This window comes from Guillardia theta, assembly GCF_000315625.1.
Source record: "Guillardia theta CCMP2712 unplaced genomic scaffold GUITHscaffold_196, whole genome shotgun sequence".
NCBI lineage: Eukaryota > Cryptophyceae > Pyrenomonadales > Geminigeraceae > Guillardia > Guillardia theta.
In genome coordinates this window covers 1-22,286 of record NW_005434480.1, presented here as the reverse complement: position 1 = coordinate 22,286, position 22,286 = coordinate 1, and the positions used below count along the sequence as shown (strand labels likewise).

The window sequence follows — 22,286 nt, the reverse complement described above, 5'->3', positions numbered from 1 at the left end:
AGGAGAGGAGAGGAGAGAGAGAGAGAGAGAGAGAGAGCGAGAGAGAGAGCGAGAGCGAGAGCGAGAGAGAGAGAGAGAGAGAGAGAGGGAGAGAATAGAAGGGGGGCGGGGAGGGAAGGAAGGAAAGAGAAGGAGGGAATGGGAATGGGAGAGGAAGAGAGGAGAGATATCTGAAGCCGGCTGATGTAAGCTCCTGTAGCAGGTTTCTCCCTGGGCTGAGGAAGGGACATGAGTTGCTTCCCCTGCTTCTCGTCCAAAGTGAAGCCCGAGGACGGTCATGATGACTCGCTACTCAAGAAGAGGTTGGAGGAAGCGACAAGAAGGATCTCAGAGCTCGAGGCCGCGCTGAGAAAGCAGACTGTCAAAGATCCCCCAGCCCCTCAAGGAAATGTGAAGACGATCCCGTCAAGCATCTCCAGCCCTACGACTCAGCCATCAAACAAGACACAGGTGAGGCCATCGGGAGCCGGGGAATGGCGTTTGACCGACGAGATCAAATCTGCTCTGCGCGAGCTATTCGACAACCCCCAGCCATCCTCCAAGCTCCACAACAAGCTTCGCTTCGCTCTTGGCCTAGACGCGTCGGCCCTCATGCCCCATGAAGGCCCTGACAAGCTCACGTACGACGACTACGAGGTCAGAGTCGCAAGAGAGTGGGAGCTCGAGCGCAAGGCCAGCAGCCTCGGCGACCTCAACATCCTCCGAGTCATGGCGGAGTGCATCCCCGGCGGGAGCGCGGCGAGTCCTCTTGCGGGGCTACAGGGGATGACGGAGAGCGCTCTATCGGCTCTATGGCAGACGGCGATAGCAAGGAGGCTCGAGGAGGCGCTGAGGAGGCCGGCGGAGGCAGGAGGGCGGGCGGGAGGAGACAGTCCGACGTCGCACAACAGCAAGTTTGCGGTGAACGCGTCAGACGGTACAGGCAGCGGGGAGATACGCGAGGCCGTGTACGGGAAGATCGAGGAGTACTACGGGGGGCTGATGGAGCGGATCGGGCTACCTCAGACGGAGCTGATGAAGGCGATAGAGGAGGAGCACTGCAAGGGCAAGGACGCAGAGGAAGGGTTCACGACGAGCAACTACGGGATCACGACGACAGCCAAGGAGGAGTGGCTCAACGTCACAGACCCGGAGAGGAGGCGGAGGCTGTCGGACGGGACGCGGGTGATCCGAGGGATGGAGGAGCTGAAGGCGCTGGACACGGCGATCAAGGCGGGGCTACAGGAGGCGGAGCTGATCGCGCTGCAGCTCTACACAGGTAAGAGAGAGATAGCGAGAGAGGGAGAAGGAGCATGGGCTGAGACAAAGAAGGGGAGAGAGGGAGGAGGGAGGAGGCGGGGATGACTGACAAGCTTGACATGGTGACAGGGCCGATGTATGACAAGTATAACAACTCCCTCAGGGCCCCAGACAAAGTCGCAAACAGGTACACGACGACCATCCACTGCATCGTCAGCGGCGTCGTGAAGCTGTCTCGTCACACGCCTCTGCCGGAGGATCGGCAAGTGTGGATTGGACTGAAGGGCCTCAAGCTGCCGGAGAGCTTCCTCAACGAGGACAAGCTCGGGGTGTCCGGAGGAGTCGAGTACGGGCTGCTGAGCACGACGACAGACGTCAGGACGGCGATGCAGTACGCCGGGGAGGAGGGAGAGTCGGTCGTGTTCGAGATCAGCTGCGGGGCGATCGACCGGGGGGCGAGCTTGACGTTTGTGTCTCAGTATCCGGGGGAGGGGGAGATGTTGTATCCGCCGCTGTCGTACCTGGAGGTGGTGAAGACGCCGCGGTACAGGGAGGTAGAGGGGAGGCGGGTGAAGGTGCTGGAGCTGAAGATCAACGCGAACACGATGAGCTTGACGATCGAAGAGACGCTAGGGAAGAAGAAGCAGCTGTACGTAGGGCTGATGGAGAACATCGCGAGGGAGGTAGAGCGAGAGCTGGTGGAGTGGGAGCCGAGGATCCAGGAGCGGCTGAGCAGTGCAGTTGCTGATTCTTTGAACAACTACAAGAAGCTTCTGAGATCGATCAAGGATGAATGCTGGAAGCTCGTTAAAGTGAGTAAGGAGAAGGATGCAGAGTGGTACAACGACGACTGGAAGTTCAAAGATGCGATCGACCTGTACAACTCGATGAAGAACATGGCGATCAACAAGCTCAGATACTGGATTGAGGACACCACAGGAGACGAGCGATGTGACGAGCTTGCAAGAGACACGATGAAGTCGGTTTGCTGGAAGACGATGGCGAGCCTGCTGAAGCAGATCAGCTCGCTGAATGCAGCGGATGAGAACAGCAGACGAGACCTGAGCAAGAGGCTGTGCCAGATTTCTGGCCTGTCAATCTCTGGCGAGCAAACTGAACCCCCGACAGTCATAGCGGTGGTACGTGGGCAGGGGGAGCTGATCCCGGTGCTGAAGGCCGCCGGGTGCGACTTGAATGCGCGGTTGGAGGATGGCAGGGCAGCATTGCATGTGGCAGCGATGCTGGGGAGGGCCGGGAGCGTGAAGGAGCTGATAGAGGCAGGAGCAGACCTCAAGGCGAGGGACAAGAAAGGAAAGACTTTCGGGCATTGGGCGGTGGAGGCTGGACATGTGGAGGTGCTGAAGAGCGTGGAGGCTCAGTGTGGGAAGGAGAAACTGAAGGAGTTTGTGAGGGAGAAGAATAACGATGGCTTGACTTGTGCGCATGCGGCTAGTGCAGTAGGTCAGGTTGACGTCCTGCGTTACTTGAAGGAGGCGTGCGGGGAGGAGCTGCTGAGAGAGAAGAACAATGATGGGGAGACATGCGCACACGGGGCATGTGCTGGAGGGCAGCTGAAGGTGCTGCGTTATCTCAAGGCGACCTGCGGAGAGGGGCTGCTGAAGGAGAAGAGCTCGGAAGGCAAGACGTGTGCGCTGACGGCCAGCCTTGGAGGGCAGCTGGAAGCGCTGCGGTACCTCGGAGAGACTTGCGGGAAGGAGCTGCTGGCAGAGAAGGACGATGATGGGATGACATGCGCGCATGCGGCGAGCGAAGGCGGACATCTTGACATGCTGCGATATCTGCAGGAAATGTGCGGGGAGGAGCTGCTGAGAGAGAAGGACAAGCACGGGTTCACGTGTGCACAACGGGCCAGCTGGGGTGGGCTGCTGGGGATCGTTGACTATCTCAAAAGTCTGGGGATCAACGAGTGAGAGGAGGGAGGAGACGAGAGCGTGTGAGTTCTAGATGGCACTTGTGATGGTAGTGTGGGACGTGCGGAGAGATCAGAGGGTTTGAAAGGTCAGTGAGTGAGAATGTCGTCACAACTTCAGAGTGGGGAAGCAGAGACACCAGGTGAGTGAAATGTTGTGAGACCTTTAGAGTGGGGAGGAGGGAGTCTTGGTTGGTGGAAGAGGGGAAGGTAGAATCAGACTTTTTCCGTGCTGCTCTCCTCCCAATCCAGTCGTGTCGATTAAAATGTTAACATGAATCTTACCTTGTACTTCCACCTGTTCTTGAACCGTTGACCTCCTACTGCTACAACCAGATATGCTTCTGATAATGTCTGTTGCAAGGCAAGAGAGGGTCAACAGTGAACGGGCTCGACCGACTTGTCCCTTTCTCTCTTATCAATCGTATCAATCAAGTTCGTTCCTTCACGTATGTATTGCCAGGAGTACCGGCAGTCAGTGAGCCGGGAGCAACAGTGAACTGCTTCCCTTCGAGTCCAACTCTCGGGCCGCATTCAGCTGCCAGCCCTCTAGTACTGTCTTGCTCGCCAGCTCCTGGTCCTGCCTCTGTCGTGCTGCCTCCTCCCAACGAGTCTCGCAGCTCCCTCGCGCTGCCGGTCAATCAGTTAGGCACTGAAAGGGATTACAATGGAGGACTCGAAGAAACTCTAGCATCTGGCCTCGTCGGAATCAGCTGAAGTCCACCTGGACTTGGTAACGAGCTGCATTTTTCAGGTGCGAGTTAGCGGACAGGGTGAGACGGAAGTGAGCGGGACTATCATGGTTGACACAAACAAGGCGAGAGTGAAGCAGAAGTCAGAGGTATCCACATTTAGATCAATCTCTACCCCGGGCTCCTCCTTGTCTTTCAACGTCCGCTCTTGTGAGCATCGATGAGATTGCATGCTTGTATTTCACGACATCCTCGCGCACAGGACAATAGTGCAAGGTCAAGCGCTCTCTTGGGAGCAAAGATTCCTGTTCGAGGATCCAAGAGCAATCTCATGAAGATTGACTTATCAGCTGCAGTCTGACCTTCACAACATGTGAATAGCAGCGTGCAGTTCTTTGACATCCTCCCAATGTCTCCAACTCCTCGTGGGATATCGGTATTTGTCATTGGAATAAAATCTCTTGCGGCATCCACGATGATTAAAATTTTTGGATCCCAACGTGACATCTCAGCCTCAAAGTCTCTAAAGATCTCCAAGACATCCTGGAGGGACATCGTGCTATCAACTGCGTCCCTGAATGACAGACGACTGGGCTCCTTGCTAGCGGGCACAAGATTCCAGGAGAGCGAATTCTCCTGCCACCACTGGAGTTGAGGAGACAGGTATTGGCCCATGAACATTATGGAGAAAAATTCATCTCCCAAAGGAAAATGCAGAACAGATTTCTTTGAGTGTCGAATATCAAGTAGAAAATCCAGTTATTGACAGATTAGAGGAAATCCCTTCCTCAGAGGGAGAAGGGAAAAGAGAAGAAGAGATAAGAAGAGATCAGAAAAGATCAGAAGAGAAAGTAGACTAGACCAAAAGAGTGGAAACGGGATTGAAATGGGAGGAGAGAAGAGATAATATTCTCCCTTTTTTTTTCACGAACAATCTTAGGATCTTAGATTGTACAAGCACCAGCCAACAATGGCTGGATGCTTTTGATTAATCAAACTTTTGAATCAGCTTACTTACTTTGGTGGATTCTATTCTAAGATTACACTGGCATACAAGAGATCCGCATCGATCATTAAGATGATCCAAGTTTGTCGCTGGTCGTAGTGCCCGAAGAACTGACATGGTTCTTTTCCTCTTGAGTCGCCGGCTGGACAGGTGTCATGGAAGTTGTCCATCAGCATGAGTTGATAGTCGAGATGCTCTGCTCCTTGGTTTCAATCGTTGACAGCAACTGGGTGGTTGAGTGACATACAGATACATCACAGCTGTGATGTATCACTGTTAGAGATACAGATACATCACAGCTGTCTCACGCCTGGTCTGAGAGATCGCGTTCCTCTACGGGAATCCCGAAAATCAATGAGGAATTTGAAGCATCAAAAGCGTTGGAGTTCGTCATCGCCTCTTCTTCGACTTCCCTTTGCTGCGCTTGATGACTTGGTGGGTTCCCGCGGAACGATCCTAGCCGTACATTCTGAGGAATGTTCGTCCCTGCAGCCTTCGCTCGCATGCGGCGAAGTCGAAAGATTATCAGTGAGACCATGAGCAGCGCCGCAGCTCCGAGCGATAGTCCGAGAATCAGGCCAAGCTTGCTCGATCCCTTTGAATCGACGGAGGGAACAGACTGGTCACTTTGACCTCCTTCAGTGATCGAAGAGCTGGGCGATGTGTTGGGAGTAGTGATGAGCAAAGGGTCCGCGGCCATGGTCATGTAGCCAGAGAAGTGAAGCACCGACGCCACGGCTAGGGTCTTCCCGGCCACTACCTGACTCTCCTGCCGCTCCCATGGAGGGAACGCTGACTCGTTGTTGTAGAAGACTGACGGGACTTTTCCTCCTGAGATCCTGCTGGGGTCGTAGGGTGTGAAGATCTTGACGGGCTTGCTGAATCGGATGCCTGATGGCTCGAACTGCACAAGAGGGCCCGCCGGGTCTATGGAGCCTTGCTGAACGCCGAGGTCGAGGTTTGACACCTCGTAGACTTTGACTGAAATGGTGACACTCTGAACGAGAGCTCCAGCAGGTATCTCCACCCCGATGCCTGTGGAAGAGGTGAGGTTCTTACCCGAGCTGGAGACGACCTGAGGAGGGGTGCTGAGGGCTGGGTTCAGCGTGGCTGTCTGGTCACATAGAAACCCGACCTGTCCAGCTGAGCAAACGCAGCTGTTGACAACCACAGTACCATAGCAGGTGTATTCACAGCTGGGACCAAACTTTGAGCCCGAGCAAATGGAAGGAGGAAGAGTTTTGAATGTCAGAGGCTGGGTGGAAGTGAAGACTGGAACGGAGTAGTTCGGCAAGTCAGCGACACAATCAATGCAAGAGACTTGGACGTTGATCGAGTTCAAGGGGGCTGGTGGACTTCTGCTGGTGAAGGTGAGGATGGTGGCGTTGGTGTTGGAATTCGACACGTTGAAGATAAGGAGCTGAGAAGTAAGGTTCCAAGATGCCATTGGGGACACGTCAGTGCTGGAGATGTCCAGGGTGCTGGCGTTGGAAGTAATAGGGAGACCTCTCACTGCGATGGGGGCCCCTAATTTGAAGTAGAAGTTCGCCTCGACGGTCACCTGGTAGCTACAAGGAGCGTTGGTGAAGGAGGTGTTGGGGTAGAGCTGGAGGGTGACAAACCTCGGGAGGCTGATGAGCTGGCAGACGGAGATCTGATTCACGTCGGCACATCGCCAGAGACGCTCGATCGTACAGTTAGAGCTGCAGCCGTCGTAAGGCCGGGTGTTGCCGTCATCACAAGCCTCGCTAGGCGACTTGATCCCATCTCCACAAACTGAAATGAGAGTATTAGAGCTGTTGGAGGAATTGTTTGTATTTGATGAAGCTGATGATGTAGAGACTATTGAAACTTTTCTCGGCCGAGTCTTCCACAAGAAGAATCGACTGCTGGAGGAAGTGAGTCCTGTCATCTGCCCTCCAAGAGCTCTCGTAGCTACCGTATCGTTCAGATACACCTCAGTCACAGCGGGCCCGAGACTGGCAGTGAAGGTCAGCGAGCAGGTGTTGTCCTGGGCTGTAGCATAGTCACATCTCGTAGCACTCCCGCAGGCATACACATGCGAGCTTGACAAGTATCCGCTGCCTCCCGACACCACCGTCACTGAGCTCCCACTAAAGTCGAGGATGGCCGGCTCTCCTCCCTCCAGGCTCGGCTCGGCGTAGAGTCGACCGATGCAGTCCGAGTACACGTTGGCGTTTAGAGCGTGAGTGGTTGCGTAGGTTGACCGCTGAGCACGGACCACGGTCAGGGTATTTTCAGTGACAGCCGTGACCTTCATTACCTCATTGTCAATGCGGATATAACTGTATACCGTGATGTACGAGACAGCCACGGTCAGCTCAACGGAGATGGAAATTGCGGTAATGGCAGCGTTGAGCGTAGCTGGAGACTGAACCCCGGATGCCACCACTGACTTGATGGAGTAGCCCAAGAAAGGCGAGTAGACCTTGGAAGGAGGCCCCCACACGCTGCCCAGGCTAGGAGACACTTGAGTCACCTTGTACGATGTCTTGGTTGTCAAGGTCGAAGATGAGGTGGTAGAGGTCACGGGGTTGGTGGTGATCGGGGCGGTACGAGCCTGCAGGGTCACGGCGATGCTCTCACTGCCGACCACGTGATCGCCCAGCATCTGTCCAAACGAGTCGAAGATGTAGACCGGGCTTGTTCCGTTGATCCGGTTGGAGCTGCTCTGTAGCACAGAGGAGTGGGGATACATCAAGTCGTATCCGTCCATCCTGTCTTGGTAGTAGAGCGGGTCGGTGCTATACTTGGCTGGGTTGTAGATGACAGGGTAGGACACTGAAGCAGCGATCAGGTCTTGGTTTACTGCAGGGTAAGGGGTGAAGGCAGGAGCGAGGTAGTTGAGGGAGAGCACAGGGGCCTTCTGGAGCTTGGTTGGGCTGCTGATCACTGCGATGCCCTCGAGGTGCAACATCGGGGTAGCATCAGCAGTGCCGGGGTTGGTCATTAGAGGACGTGCGTACAAGCCGGAGTTGCTGCCTGAGATGGACTGAAGCACGCCAGTAGCCCCGATGATGGTATCAATCAGGTTCTGAGCCCTAATGGGAAATACAACCTCCGCGCTCGCGCTGTGTGCGGCTGCCATGGAACCTTGTTGTCCTCTAGAGACAGTGATGGTGTTTGCAGACTCGTTCACATACCAGATATAAATAATCTCATTCTCCACGAGGATATTGGCGCCCTGTGCTAACAGCGATGCTGTCTTGCTAACGTTCAAATCCACAACAGTCGCAGCTTCAGACAGCGCAGATTTCAACGCAATAGGCAAATAAGAGACTGTTTCGACGCTCACGGCCTTGTACTCGGCCCCAGATGCGTGCGATGCTGCCTGAGTGTAAGCCTGAGCGCGGAGAACGGTGAACGAGCCCGTGTTCAAGGCAGTGATCAGCATGATCTCGTTATCAATCTGAATGTAAGTGTTGGCCGTGAAGCCTCTCGTGGTGAAGACTGAGAGAGACGTGGCAGTCGCTGTGATGGAGGCCGAGGTCTTTGCTACTGCAGCCTTGGGGTTGAAGAGTCCCACCAGTGAACTTGCTTGATGTGATGGAGTCTTTGTTCCCTCCGCCTGTGTGTATCCTCTGTACACGCTCAGAGTATTGGCGGTCGTGTCAACGCTCGCCACCAGCATGAACTCGTCATCGATCGCAATTGAGACTCCAACGGCAAACCCACTCGCTGATGCCACATAGAACGTATCAATCATTCCCGCAACGGATGCCCCGACAGTCTGTTCAAGTGCCGTGCCAGGAAAGAACAAGACGACACTCGCTCCGGGAAAGTGTTGAGCTGACTGTGTTCCTCCAAGCGCCCTCTCACTAACAGTGATCATGTTGCCGGTCACCGTTCCAATCTTGAAGATCTCGGTGTCAATCTCAATCAAATCTCCTGCCTTGAAGCAAGAGGCGTCCTCCAAGACGAATGAGACACTGGCTGCTGCCCGCATATCGTTAGATCTCGATGAGAACAAGCCAGCCTGCTTCAGGCTTCGAGCCGCGATGTTCACGTTCAAGAAGGTTTGAGGCGTCGGTACCGTCGGGTTGGAAAAGAAGTGCTTAGACTCGTACATGAAGTCAACGCCCGTGATCTCTCCCGCATGATTCCTCCAGGTAGACTGATCCACCGACATGTCTCCCGGCCAGAACGACGGGTACGGCGCAAGGCCATCCAGGGACTTGCTGTCCTCGAAGAAGATCACCACTGTAGTTGACCCGCACGATGCCCACGAGAGAGTGACAGACTGGGTGCCGTACGAGTACCCGTAGCCGCCGTCAACCACGTATGGAGCATTGGCCTTACGATCCCAGGTGATAGTCGCAGCCCCCTGAGTCTGAGTGGTGGAGAGGGTCATAGTAGTGGGGTTGAGGTAATACGTCTGTGCTGGGCAGATGTACAACGGAGCAGCAGCTGTCTGTACAGTCGCGACCGACATGCCTCCCTGCAGTTCCGCTGCGACCACCAGGCCAGTCGTAGAACATGGTGTGCTCCCAACGCTCACAAAGGAGACAGCGGGGGCAGTTACGTATCCCGAGCCCGGGTTGACAGTGCGGACAGCAAGCTTGTACTGTGCGGCCTGTGCCGGCAGATCAGCGGCTGTGGCTGGACTCTGAGAGAGATAGCTGTCGGCCCTCGTGCTCTCGACCACAAGCTCGACCTGTGCGGGGACACCCGACATGGTTATCGGAGGCTCCACGACTACCTGAGGTGGTGTGCACATGGCTGACAGGAGGTTCTGAGATGAGACGTAGAAGTTCAGCGATCCAGTCGATGCCATGAAGCCTCGGTTCCTTCTCGCCGCGTACGCCATCGACGACGAGTACTGGATGCCAGACTGACCCGAGGATACTCGCATCTGAAGCGTCTTGCGCGTGCGGTAGTCGTTGGCTCCCGGGTTGGTCGCCTGGCAGACCTGGAGGTTGTTTTTGTTGACAGGCGAGAAGAAGGCGTTGGCGTAGGAAGGCTGAGTGCACTGACCATTGAAGCATCCGCTCTCCATGTTGGCGATTGCCACGGCCTGTGAGGTTATGGTACATGACTTGCAGTCAAACGTCACGGTGGGAGCGATGTCATACCCGTACCCTCCCTGAGTCATGTACACGCCGTCGATGACCAACCCAACGCCCGATGCGAGATTAGTCAACCGAGGTACGTCGATAGCGAAGTACTGGGGAATGCAGTTCCCGTTGGTGCCCGTGTATCCATCCTTCAAGAAGAACTGGCCGTTAGAGTAGAACTTGATGTCGTACACGTACGGGATCGAGGCATAGCCCGTTCCTTGCTGAATGACCTGAGAGGTTCTGGATGCGGCGCTGTTGATCTGGATCTGAAGCTGCGCTCCTCCGGCCCTCTCGGGGTAGGAGAACATCAAGACGATGTTGTCGCATCCGGTTGCTGTCGACAGAGCAGCCCCTTTGTACAGCAAGACGTTCGTGTTCAGGTTTGTAGTGCCCCCATTGGAGGTGGTTGTAGGAGGGAACGACCACGTCGGTACACCCTTGGCAGTCGCGTACATGTTGGAGGAGCCCAGCGGCGAGGCAGAGAAGGTCACGGTGGTGCCTTTGAAGGTGTATCCTGCTCCAGCGCTTGACATGGTCACTCCGGTGACACGCGAGTTCTTGTAGGTAGACTGATCCCGCTGGTATGCCTCGGTCTGACCATTGGAGCATGCTTCGTTGAAGCCGACCAGGACCGGGGAGTCCATGGCAGACGTGACCGGGTTGACAGTCTTGTACGAGTTGGCAGACGACTGCGTCACTTGGAGTGGTCGCATTCCTCTGTAGCTAGAGAACGAGGCTGATCCGCCCACAAGCACATCGACGTTCGAGTAGCTCAAGAAGGCCTTCGCAGTCGCAGCCCCGCAACCTTTGATGATCACCGATGGTGCTGACGTGTATCCATACCCTCCGTATGTCACGTTGATGAATGCCAGGATGCCTGCGTTTGTGGCGGCAACTGCCCTTGCCTGCGCATTCGACGGCATCCCTGAAGGTGCGGACACGATCACCGTCGGGCTCATGCAGGCTGTACCAGCGTGAGTAATGGCAATCGTTGCCACGTACCCAGAGTTGATCTCTGCTGACCCGCTTGCCGCCGTCTCGAGAGAGAACAAGGAGACAGACGAGAACTCAGACAAGTAAAGGCCCGTCAAGGTGTCGGTCTGCTCTCTGCTCCAGTCGTACAAGAAGGTGTTGCCTGTTTCGTACCTCATCGCAATGCTCGACGAGAAGTTCTGGGAGATGTACGCCCTCGCCTCAGCATTGCATGTAGCCGGAAACGTAACCAAAGGAGTTGATATGTATCCACTACCTCCGTTCTGGAGCGCCACCTGAGACACGCTGTTTCCCTCCAGCAAGACTACAGCTGAGGCTTGCTGACCTACATAAGTCAACCCCGTCAGGCCATCAATGTAGGACCCAGCTGGATTTGGAGACTCGATATTGACTGTAGTTCCTGGGCGACAGTTGTTTCCCTGTACTGTCACCTCAACGCGTCTTACCCCTGTATTTCCAGACAACAAGAAAACTCCGTTGAAGTAGATCGTGACTGCCGTGCTGGTCACACACTGACCGATGAAGCGCGGAGGAGAGGTGTATCCGCTTCCCGCGTAAGTGATCTCGAACTTGGACGTGGCCCCAGCGATAAATCGTACCTCCGGCTTGTTTCCTCTTATGCTCTGAGGACCCTCTACGTACTTGATGTAGCAGTCTCCCGCGAGCGTACCGCCGGTTATGACCATCCCCGACACTCCGTATCCCTTCACGTACGAGCTCTTGACCGGCAGCGAGGTAGCGAAGTAGTACCTTGTTCTCTCCGCGATAGTCTTGGATGCGTCGTCGGTAGATGGAGTGATGTAAGCATTGACGTCCTCAGGATACGACTTGAACCTGTACCCAGGTATGGTGATCGACACAGACTCGCCAGGCTCCACCCTCTTGCTCTTGGCAACGATCAACTCAAGCTGAGTGTAGATGGTGTAGGGCTTGTTGGCAATGTCAATGTTCCTTGGCTTGTTTCCGCTCGAGTCCACCACCCAGTACACTCCTCCTGCTCCCTGCTTGATCAAGTACTCGTTGGACCCGATCATGGCAGTCATTCCTGTGTACCTGCCGACGTTCTCCTTCACGTTGATGCTGCAGTCGCTCAAGAAAGACGACGGAAACTCCTGCCCCACAAGGAAGCAGGGGGTCTGAGTGTAGTACGGGTTGTAATCGAGGATCGTTTGAGTGATGACATTCTGGTTGGCCGTAGACATGATCACTTCAAAAACTGGTGCTCTTGTCTGGGTAACCCCAGTAGGCGCGGCCGACAAGAACACGGATGGGATGGTCACGTACCCGCTGCCCTGGCTGGTCACGCTGACTGTGGCTACGGACATGAACAGGTTGAGGGTGGGGGGGATGGTTCCAGTACAAGTTGCAGTAGGAAAGGTCGTGTACAAACCAGGATTGGTGATCTCGACTCTGTACGCGGGTGCAGTTGTAGAAGCAACAACTGACATCACGACCTGGGCGCTGGCAGCGATCAATTGAGTTCCAGCAGCTGCAGTGAATGTGATGCTCTGACAGTTCGCCAGAGTCCCAGCGTTGAGCGAGAGCTGCGCTACCTGGTAAGAGATCGAGGCTGAAGCAGAGCTAGCAGCGCCAGCATCTGATTGCGAGATCATCACGGTCTGAGCAGATGCCTGCGCAGTCACGGTGTACAGCCCAGCGGACTTGACCTTGATGGCGGTCACGGATGACCCGCTTGTTGCTGCGGTGAAAGCGTTGTTTCTGCACGAGATCTGCATACCAACGTAGTCCGATGCCGATGCAGACAAGTCAGCCGTGTAGCAAGCCTCATGCGTGTACCCCAGAGGGCTTGGTCCCGCGAATCGAACCTTCGACAGCGTGTAAGACGACTGCCTTCCAACATCGTAGTCCGACGCTCCCCAAGGGCACTGCTTGTGGCTCCAGCAGAGGTCCTTGTTCTTGTCGTAGCCGTCGTCAGACGGTGACAACACGAACACTCCGTCCACGTCCGCATCGCCCGATCGATGCCTGTTACCATCGGCAACATAACCCTTGGACAAGTATGCCCTCGCCCTGTCCTCGGAGCTGCCAAACAACTCCCATTCTAACTGTGAGGTGAAAGTCTCAAACGCCGAGCTAGATGACTGCACTCCAAACAGAGGCCCGGACTCCTCCACCTCGTAGGCAGGAAGGTTGACAAACAAGGAGTCGCCCGCAAACAAGCGGGTCTGCGGCACGATGTTGAGCACGACATCCGAAGAGGACGCAGTCATCTGCAAGCCGCTGGTCTGCGATCCCGACACAATGGCTTGCGATGGGAAGTTGGACGTAGCCTGAATGGACAGAGCGAGAGCAGACTGCTCCGAACTCGGGTTCTGAATCTGAAACTGCACCGTGTAGACGCCCCTGTCGTACAGATAAGCCTGCGCCTTTGCTGCAGTGATAGTTCCAGTCTCAGTTGCTGCAGGTGAGATGATGACCACAGGTGTGAGGTAGTATCCATGTCCAGGGTCGGTGATGGTGATTGCAGTGACCGCTCCATCCGAGATCGTTGCTGTGGCAGTCGCTCCCTGTCCGACCCCGTACATCACATTGCCTCCAGTGCATACCGAGTTCTTGTAGAACTCAGACCCGCAAATCACAACACTAGGCGGCACAGTGTACCCAGACCCGCCTGACAGCACAACAATCTCATAGATGCCGTTCGATCTCATCGCGTTGACATTGAAGTAAGGGTTGTAGACAGGCAGGTTGGTCGACTGCTGGTAAGTAATCTTGAACTCGTTCTGGTTGAAAGTACATGTAGAGGTGAAGTCTGCACTATGGATGTTTCCACTGACTGTGTTCGAAGCCACATTGACATACTCGCCATTCCTGCTGATCCAGCAGGTGAAGGTGGGAGGAGGGGCATAGAAGCCAGTCAGCGATGAGACCGTCACCGCCTGGCTGATAGTCAAGGCGTAGTTGGGCTGTAGCTCCACAGTCATCCACACAGTGTTTGAGGTCACGTTGGAGCTGGAGCGAATGGTCGCATGCGGGAACGAGGGGTCCACGATGTAGCCCGCGCAGCTTGACGGGACCGACGGATATCCGTACACTCTTTTGCCCGTGTCTTGCTTCATCGTGTACGTTTGCACTCCAGGAGCTGCCACCGGCGCGTCACTGGAGCTGACAAGCAACGTCACAGAAGGACACGATCCTCCGTTGTAGTAGGCAGAGTTCTGATTGATCATACGGAAGCAGAACTTGTACTTGGTTCCCAGCACCAGCGTCTGGGTCACAAACTGGAACTGGATCTCACCGTTTCCGTTGTTATAATCTGCTTTGTTTGCGATGTTGTTACCCGAGATCGTTGTAAAATATCCGCTCAGCGACGTGCTTGAGAGCGGGCTGATTCCGTATTCGTCGTAAAAGTCAACAGTTGACGTGGAAGTAAACATCGGCAGCCCAGTCAAAGTAAACTTGGTCTGTTTGATAATGTTCTTGTTCGGCCTGAGGGTAACACAGACAGGATTGACTGCACCTGGCGCAGGATACAACTGTCCGATGTCGTACTTGTTGAACAGATTGCTCGTCAAGACGAGAGGGTTTTTGTAGCTGGAAAGCGGAAGAGTTGCCGTCTGTGAGTTGGTCTGCTCGCCGCTGGCAAACGAAGCTGAGATGAACACGGTCGGGTTTGACTGCGGCGTCTTGCCATTAATGAAGGAATATTGAAGCACATAGGTCCAGCCAGCCATCATACAGTTGGTGGTAGTTCCCTTGATAGGCATCTGACAAGTGGAAGATGAAGGAAGGTGAATGATCATCTGACCGTTGGACTGAGACCACTCAGTCTTCTGAATAATCGGAGAGTAGTCTGTTGACGCCAGCGATTGCGGGGTCAGTGACGTCTGCGTGGTGTCTGTGCCCGTCAAGCCCGCAATGGTGATGGTTGCACCGAAACCGTTGAGACCGAGATCAACGTTAGAGCGGAGAGAAATAGTCAAGACGTTGTTCTCCTGGATAAGAGGGGTCTGCTGACTGATCAACCGGGTGAGGAAGCCCTTATCGTAGACCTTCAAAGGACAGGCATCCCCGTCCATCTCTCCATCTTGCAAGGCACGATTCACAGGGGATACAACCATCTGCACCGTCTGTGTCGTCGTGTATGATACCTGGCCGTTCTGGCTCTGATACAAGGCATTCAACATCAATGTGACCGTCTGGCAAGGCTGCGCGACCTTGGAGTTCTTGAGAGGAATGGCGAACTTGATCTCATGGCCTGAGGGGAGATTCTGAGCTGGGTTCAATACAAACTTGGCTATGCCAGCTGCGAAGTATGCAACCTTGTTGACTTCTCCAGCAGTGAGAGCGCTGGTGAAGTACGCAGTGCTGGCCTTTGATGGCGTTACAAGTGAGTGAGTGTTCCAGTCGTAAGAAGGGCAGTTGACAATGTCCGGGTTGGAGTTGTCCTGCGCTTGGCTACCTGACAGGCCTGGCAAGGTGATGCTTGCTACGTAGTACATCCCAGCATTCAAGTATGTTTGAAGGTTGAAGTTAGTCTTCAATGTCACACAGATGTAGTTCGTCACGTCGGGTCGAGTAGTAACCTGTCCGATCTTGTACTTGGTAAACGACGGTTTCTCAACAAGACCCACTGTTCCTCCGAAGTTAGTCACAGCCTCGTTCTGAACCTGGTTCGGCCCAGTAGTCAACGAAACCGTCATGTTACATGCAGAGTTCTCCCTATCTGACACCCTCCAGCTCCATGCGAAGGCATAGTGACCTCGCGCGGCCAGAGCCTGGTTCAGGGTGAGCTTGAGGGTCCCTGACGACTGGCTCCAGTCCATCGTCGACCCGGTGTATCCAAGACTTGGATCTCCAATGTCAACCTCCGTCGGATATGACGAGGTGGAGCACTTGTCCGTCAAAGGATTGCCTCCAGCAAACCTGTTACCAACTATGTTCACCTTGGTACCAGACTCCTGAGTCCCGCACAGACCAGTGAAGGTCAGGATAGAAGAGGTCTGGATATCGAAGTTGGGAGACAAAGTCACAAACATGTTTGACAAGGAGCCTGTGTCAGACGAGCTCTGGAACATGGTTGCTCCGATCTTATTTCCAACCGCCTGAAGAATCTTCGTCGAGAGACTGAAAGTGATCGGGTTGAGGGTGATGGACTGACCGGTAGATCCCGTGCAGAAGTCAGAGATCTGGCAATATGTGCCAGACATTGAGATAGAGATGGGCTTAGATGCTGCTGACACTGTTCCCGGTGTCTTGAGCTGAAACGAGAAGATGACAACCTCCCCTGCTTGAATGTACATGCCTGGCAAGAGCTGGAACGTCAAGGTGCCCGCCCCTTGGACAAAGTCGGCTTTTCCAACCTGGTTTCCGTAGCTGACAGACTGGAACCTGCTTGGGAAGAGCTCTGCTTGAGTGCTTTCACATTGACATTTGTTCTGATACAAGGCTGTGACTGAATCTGGTGTACCAGACCCTGTCAGCCCGGAGATCGTAAAGGTTGTAGGAGTAGACGATGTCGGAGACGAGTAGATGGTCATGGATGGTACGATCGTCACAGTGATGCACACGGCTTGGCTGATGCCGTCGGTGTTCCCTGCAGCGGCAGCATACACAAACGTGGGGTTCTTGGTCACTCCCACAGCTCCGGCCTCCTTCCTCACTGGAAGTCTTGGCCTGTCAGAGCCGAAGCGTTGTGACTTGTACTTGTCAAACGGTACTTGGTACACGAGGTTTGCAGTGCTGCAGGTGGTACTGGCGAAGGCGGAAAGACTCACTCCGGTGCAGTCAATCGATGTGCTTGCGGGCTTCTCGTACACAGACACGAAGGCCATCTGATGCCATTCCTCGTGGATGCCTCCGAGAGGCGGCAGAGGTCCCAGACCGTTCTGCTTGGATGATGTGTCATAGTTGAGATACATGCTCACTTTGCTTATGAAGACTCCTGTCACGGTGCTAGGCGCATTGCTGCTCAGCCTCAGACGCAGCATCTCTCGCTGATCGTTCCACTCACAGTAGTCAAACACGTCCGCCCGGAGCTGCTTCAGGTCGAAAGCATTCGATGATAAATCTCCGACGATTCCCATGCATCCAACTGCTCCTGGTCCACTCACAGACAGCGACAGGTCGCTTGAGATGGCTTGCTGCCATGGCTCTTGTACAGACTGAGAGATCACAACGCTGTTCTCTTGTGACATCCAGCTGATCGTGCTCTCAGTGCTCTCAGTGCTTCCACGAGATGCACCGAAGAAGTTCGACCCTCCGGTGAAGCCGGGCATGTAAACCTCGACCACATGCCCAGGAGACAGAATGCTGGTCTGCTTGGACTTGGTCAGGGTGTTTCCAAGCTGACCCCAGTAGATCTTGAAGTTGGTCGCCTTGAGATCCTTCACGCCATAGTCGAAGTGCAGCTGAGCCATCTCGGCTATGGTTCCAACCGTGGTGATTGATCCGACAGTGAATGTTTGCCGATCGGCATGTACAGCTGACGAGCAGCAAGCAAGAAGCAGCCATACCGACATCTGCATCTGTCATCAGTGATGTCACTTGCGAACAAGCACCGATCATCAGCTTTTCCACCCTCACCTGCCTCATGCCTTGCATGCGCGCTGAGCAAAGCGGCCCTTCACATGGGCTCAGAAAAGTTTTGAGTTGTCGTACGAAAAATGACTTTCACCCACACCTGGTTACGTCGGGTCCTGAGAAAAACCAGGGTCATGTAGAAATGCCATCGCCAACTTCGACATATAATAATTGTATCGATGTATTTTTATCGGCAAATCCATTGGACAGGTACTCAAAATTTCTAGAGGAAAGCAGGTGAATATCAGGTGAACAAGAGTTTTAAAGTGTATATATAGATATTATTTCGGAACTGGTACAACCAAAGTACCGTGAACGAACCGAGTCGGCCCGGATTAAGTACGATTTCGGGCCACGGGTGACCTGTCCGATACAGAGTCGCAGAGTCCCGGCAGCCTGGCAGTGGGCCTTACCGAGCCTCACGTCAAAGGGCCGGCCCGGCCCGGCCACGGTTGACGGTGTCGGATGGTCACGCGTCACGGCGTAGCCTGCCCCTCAGTTGCCGCCGCCGGCCCGGCGGCAACACTACGGTCACCGGGCCCGGTGACCGACGGTGGGCGGCCGCGGCCCGGCCGCCCGACCGGGGTCACCGGACCGTCAGGGACTGCCGCCGCCGAGGCCGGCCGGGCGGCGGGACCGTCACGGCGGACTCTGAGGCTCCGGTACTCCGGGAGTTGCCGGGCCCGGGGGCATCCTCGGTGAGGATCCCGGCGGATGAGGCGGCGAGCCGGGCGGCCTCCCGGAGTCCGGCGGGCCGCCGCCCGGCCGCTCCTCGGACGGTGCGCCCGGCCGCCCGGCCACTCAGTGACGGAATACAAGTTTGTTAGACTTGTACTAGTCCGACCAAAGTCACGCAGACATCATCCGAATGTGCCAGTAAAGCTTGATAGAATTTGCATGAATTTTCAACAGCAACGGAAAACAATACCAAGAAGAAAAAACTCCAGTAAACAATTCAACTAACCAAATATAAGATCAACATGATTGAGCATGTAATCGGGGCCCATAACCGACGGAATACAAGTTTGTTAGACTTGTACTAGTCCAAAGTCACGCAGACATCACATCGACCTTAGTTGTAACAAGACAGTTTTTGCTCAAGACCGAGTTTAATGCACACAAAACCAGAATTGAGGAGCACATGAGAGATAGACTGTATGATAGGATGTGAAACCCAAGCATCCAGACATGAGAGGACCTTAGCAAGACGGCTACATACGCTACATTGGCCGCCTCGCCACGTAAGTCGTCTTGGTTTACAGGAGAGTTTTTGTTAACTCGGCGCTATCTGACTGGCACGGCTGGCATACGTTCCATCATCCATTCTGAAGAAGATTTTCATGCAGGGCTATTAGATGTGCAGTAAAGAGATAAGGGAGATGCATAGCGAGCGGGTGCAATGAAGAGAGATGAAGAGAGAGAAGATAAGAGAGATAGAGAGAGATAGAGAGAGAGAGAGCGTGCCCGCCGGCATTTGAAGACCAAAAGATAAATTTTTGAACCGTCAAGAACTTGTGACCAGAGATTGCTGCCGCGAGATTGGAACATCCGTTTCAACTTGGGCATTTGAAGATGTTTTGCAGTTGTACCTTGTTCGCCGATCCAGAAGTAGCTCCAGTTATGCATGCCACAGCCTAGCTCCATGACATGAAAACTTCCGACGGCCGACCCGGGCCGAGGCGTCCGACAGCCGCCTCCGGTCCCGGAGTCCGGTCCGATCCGGCGGATCGGAGTACCGTCCGTCATAGACCGTCGCCGGGGTGTCACTGTGTATGCCCTCATGTGCTCCGGGCCAGTGCTGCGTCCTCGCACATTGTAGCTCGGCGGCCAACTCAGTGTTCGGGCGGCCCGGGGACCCGGCTAGCCTAGTCACTGGCCCGGCCGGCTACTGTACTACCGTAGTACCGTCTATGCGGCATGATCGAAGGTAGCAAACATGAAGTTGGTTGAACATGCATTTCCACTTTTGAAATATTCACTTGTATTGGTTTCAAACAGAATCCAAATACTTTCTTTGTCCCAATACCCCCCACCTTTCCCTCAGCGAAAATGCCGACCCCACCCACCGTTGTCACGACTCGTGAAGGACAGGAGGGGTTCGTCTTCGAACTTGTATACCCCTACCCCCTCACTCCACAGAAAATGCCTCTCTCAGACCAACGGCTAGTCGTTTTGAGGAATCCAAAGTCGATGCCGGCTTTCAGGTTTGAATTCGAATTCAAAATTTCAAAATCTTTCGATAGGTAGGGTACAATGAAAATGGGGGGTGATAACAGTCAAACGTAGGGGTGATGATACAAGAAAGGCCAATGCAGGGGTAGCAAAATCTTGGGTCAAATTTGAAGATTGCTGTAGAGGTCCGAAAAGTTTGGATCCGATTTCGGCCAACGTCGATTTTGAACGCCGCTCCCGAGGGCCGACGGGGTTGGGGGTGGTCACCAGAGGTCCCCCATGGGTGGTACAGAGTACACCTGTCCATTGTCATAGAAAAAGGTGGGGTAAAAAAAGGGAAATATGAGGGGTAGAAGAGAGCAGGATAGGATAAAGATAGGGTGGGTCAGGTTCTGTGATGGGTGGGGTAGGCATGGGGGTATATATCGACGTGTCGACGCGGCAAAACCATCGAAGAGAAGCGAAAACATGTGAGTGGCGGGGGTGCGAGAAGATGGCGAATGTCGCCGCTGTGTATGATGTACAGAGATAAAGATGATGGAAATGATATGGATGTGATGTTGTATGGTTCTTGTTTTGATTTCGAATCTTCCTGAATGTAAGCCTCCTGTGAGGGAATGATTCGATTTCCTGCTGTAGCCTGTGTCGAGACTGGAAATGTACCCTAGTGATGTTGTGTTGGATAACTCTTGTATGGCTGGCGCCGATAGCAAGATTTCCTATTGTTGTGATGTATTCCGTTTGCATGCATGTACTTTGTTCGATCCTCTGCTCTCTCCCATGGCAGGCTCCTAATCCTCTGTGCGCAGGGATGACGAAGTCGCTGCGCTCGTTGTTGACAACGGATCCGGAATGGTGAAGGCCGGCTTTGCCGGAGACGACGCTCCCAGAGCTGTCTTCCCTTCCATCGTTGGACGCCCCCGCCATCAGGGAGTCATGGTTGGAATGGGTCAGAAGGACAGCTACATCGGAGACGAGGCCCAGTCCAAGAGAGGTATCCTCACCCTGAAGTACCCCATCGAGCACGGTATCGTCACCAACTGGGACGATATGGAGAAGATCTGGCACCACACCTTCTACAACGAGCTCCGTGTTGCCCCCGAGGAGCATCCCGTCCTCCTCACCGAGGCCCCCCTCAATCCCAAGGCCAACCGTGAGAAGATGACCCAGATCATGTTCGAGACCTTCAACACCCGGCCATGTACGTCGCCATCCAGGCTGTGCTCTCCCTCTACGCTTCTGGACGCACCACTGGTATCGTGCTCGACTCTGGTGACGGTGTTTCCCACACTGTGCCCATCTACGAGGGATACGCTCTTCCCACGCCATCCTCCGTCTCGACCTTGCCGGGCGCGATCTCACCGACTACATGATGAAGATCCTCACCGAGCGCGGCTACTCCTTCACCACCACCGCCGAGCGTGAGATTGTGCGTGATATCAAGGAGAAGCTCTGCTACGTCGCCCTCGACTTCGAGCAGGAGATGCAGACCGCTGCCCAGTCCTCCTCCATCGAGAAGTCCTACGAGCTTCCCGACGGTCAGGTCATCACCATCGGCAACGAGCGCTTCCGCTGCCCCGAGGTTCTCTTCCAGCCCTCCTTCATCGGACTCGAGTCGGCTGGCATCCACGAGACCACCTACAACTCCATCATGAAGTGCGATGTCGATATCCGTAAGGACCTCTACGGAAACATCGTTCTCTCTGGCGGAACCACCATGTTCTCTGGAATCGCCGACCGCATGCAGAAGGAGATCACCGCCCTGGCTCCCTCCACCATGAAGATCAAGATCATCGCTCCCCCCGAGCGCAAGTACTCTGTCTGGATCGGTGGATCTATCCTCGCCTCGCTGTCTACCTTCCAGCAGATGTGGATCTCCAAGCAGGAGTACGATGAGTCGGGCCCTTCCATTGTCCACCGCAAATGTTTCTAAATTGTATTTATACGGGATTATTCGGTACTGATGCAGGAAGGACGGACAGTGAGCGACTTGGACTCGAGCTCCCATGCGGTGAGCTTCAGTCGAAGATCTGCTCTGCCGTTTTTTGGCAGAACTCTTATCACTAGCAAGTTTTGAATCAATGACCACTAAGCTGAGCGATACAAACCAAATGTAATAAAACACTCTTTGGTTTTGAAAAATGGTGTGCTGTGTGCAACGAACTTACAGATACCTTGTTTACGCTGTCTAGGTTCTGTGAAGATGAACAGATTCGTTGATTATGTGTATTGGTTGTTGATGAAGATCTCAGGACGACTATCATGCCTCTGGCGACGAGACGGCAGGAGCAGGAGGGTCGTTAGTGGTTGACCTGAAGCTGAAGGAGCAAGTGAGGGAGGAGAGACGGGGAAGGTTGGCAGACCTGAGGCTTGTTGACGAAGACTCCCATCCTCCTTAGATGAACTTCGAGGTAGAGCGTGACCTCGTCCGGCACGCTGATGGAGGGGAAGAGGTGAGAGGAGGAGAGCGAACGAGCAGGGCGAGAGCGATAGCGAGAGAGAGGGAGAGAGAGAGGGAGAGAAGTAGAGAGGGAGAGAGAGGGAGAGGGAGCGAGAAAGAGGGAGAGAAGTAGAGAGGGAGAGAGAGGGAGAGGGAGCGAGAAAAGGGGGAGAGACGGAGAGAGAAGGAGAGA

General features: G+C 54.4%; 3 protein-coding genes across 3 annotated transcripts; 2 read left to right on the top strand and 1 right to left on the bottom strand.

The window, feature by feature from the left end:
- Nucleotides 1-2,444: 2,444 nt before the first annotated feature.
- Nucleotides 2,445-3,167, top strand: GUITHDRAFT_53522 (hypothetical protein; the record flags this gene model as incomplete). Its single annotated transcript, XM_005819980.1, has 1 exon — nucleotides 2,445-3,167. A coding segment is annotated over one exon (723 nt), but the record flags the coding sequence as incomplete, so codon positions are not given.
- A 3,318-nt stretch (nucleotides 3,168-6,485) lies between these two features.
- GUITHDRAFT_81797 (hypothetical protein) lies at nucleotides 6,486-6,779 on the bottom strand (the record flags this gene model as incomplete). Its single annotated transcript, XM_005819979.1, has 1 exon — nucleotides 6,486-6,779. A coding segment is annotated over one exon (294 nt), but the record flags the coding sequence as incomplete, so codon positions are not given.
- A 13,316-nt stretch (nucleotides 6,780-20,095) lies between these two features.
- Nucleotides 20,096-21,795, top strand: GUITHDRAFT_166560 (hypothetical protein). The gene is made up of 3 exons (XM_005819978.1): nucleotides 20,096-20,123; nucleotides 20,463-20,854; nucleotides 20,961-21,795. Coding segments are annotated over exons 1-3 (1,020 nt in total). The 5' UTR covers nucleotides 20,096-20,121; the 3' UTR covers nucleotides 21,587-21,795.
- Nucleotides 21,796-22,286: the final 491 nt, after the last annotated feature.

What these genes read in the sequence shown, in the direction of transcription:
- GUITHDRAFT_166560 (XM_005819978.1), top strand. An exon ending in GACCTTCAACACCCGGCCAT is followed by an intron (nt 20,855 to 20,960) that starts GTACGTCGCCAT and finishes CCCATCTACGAG; the next exon opens with GGATACGCTCTTCCCACGCC.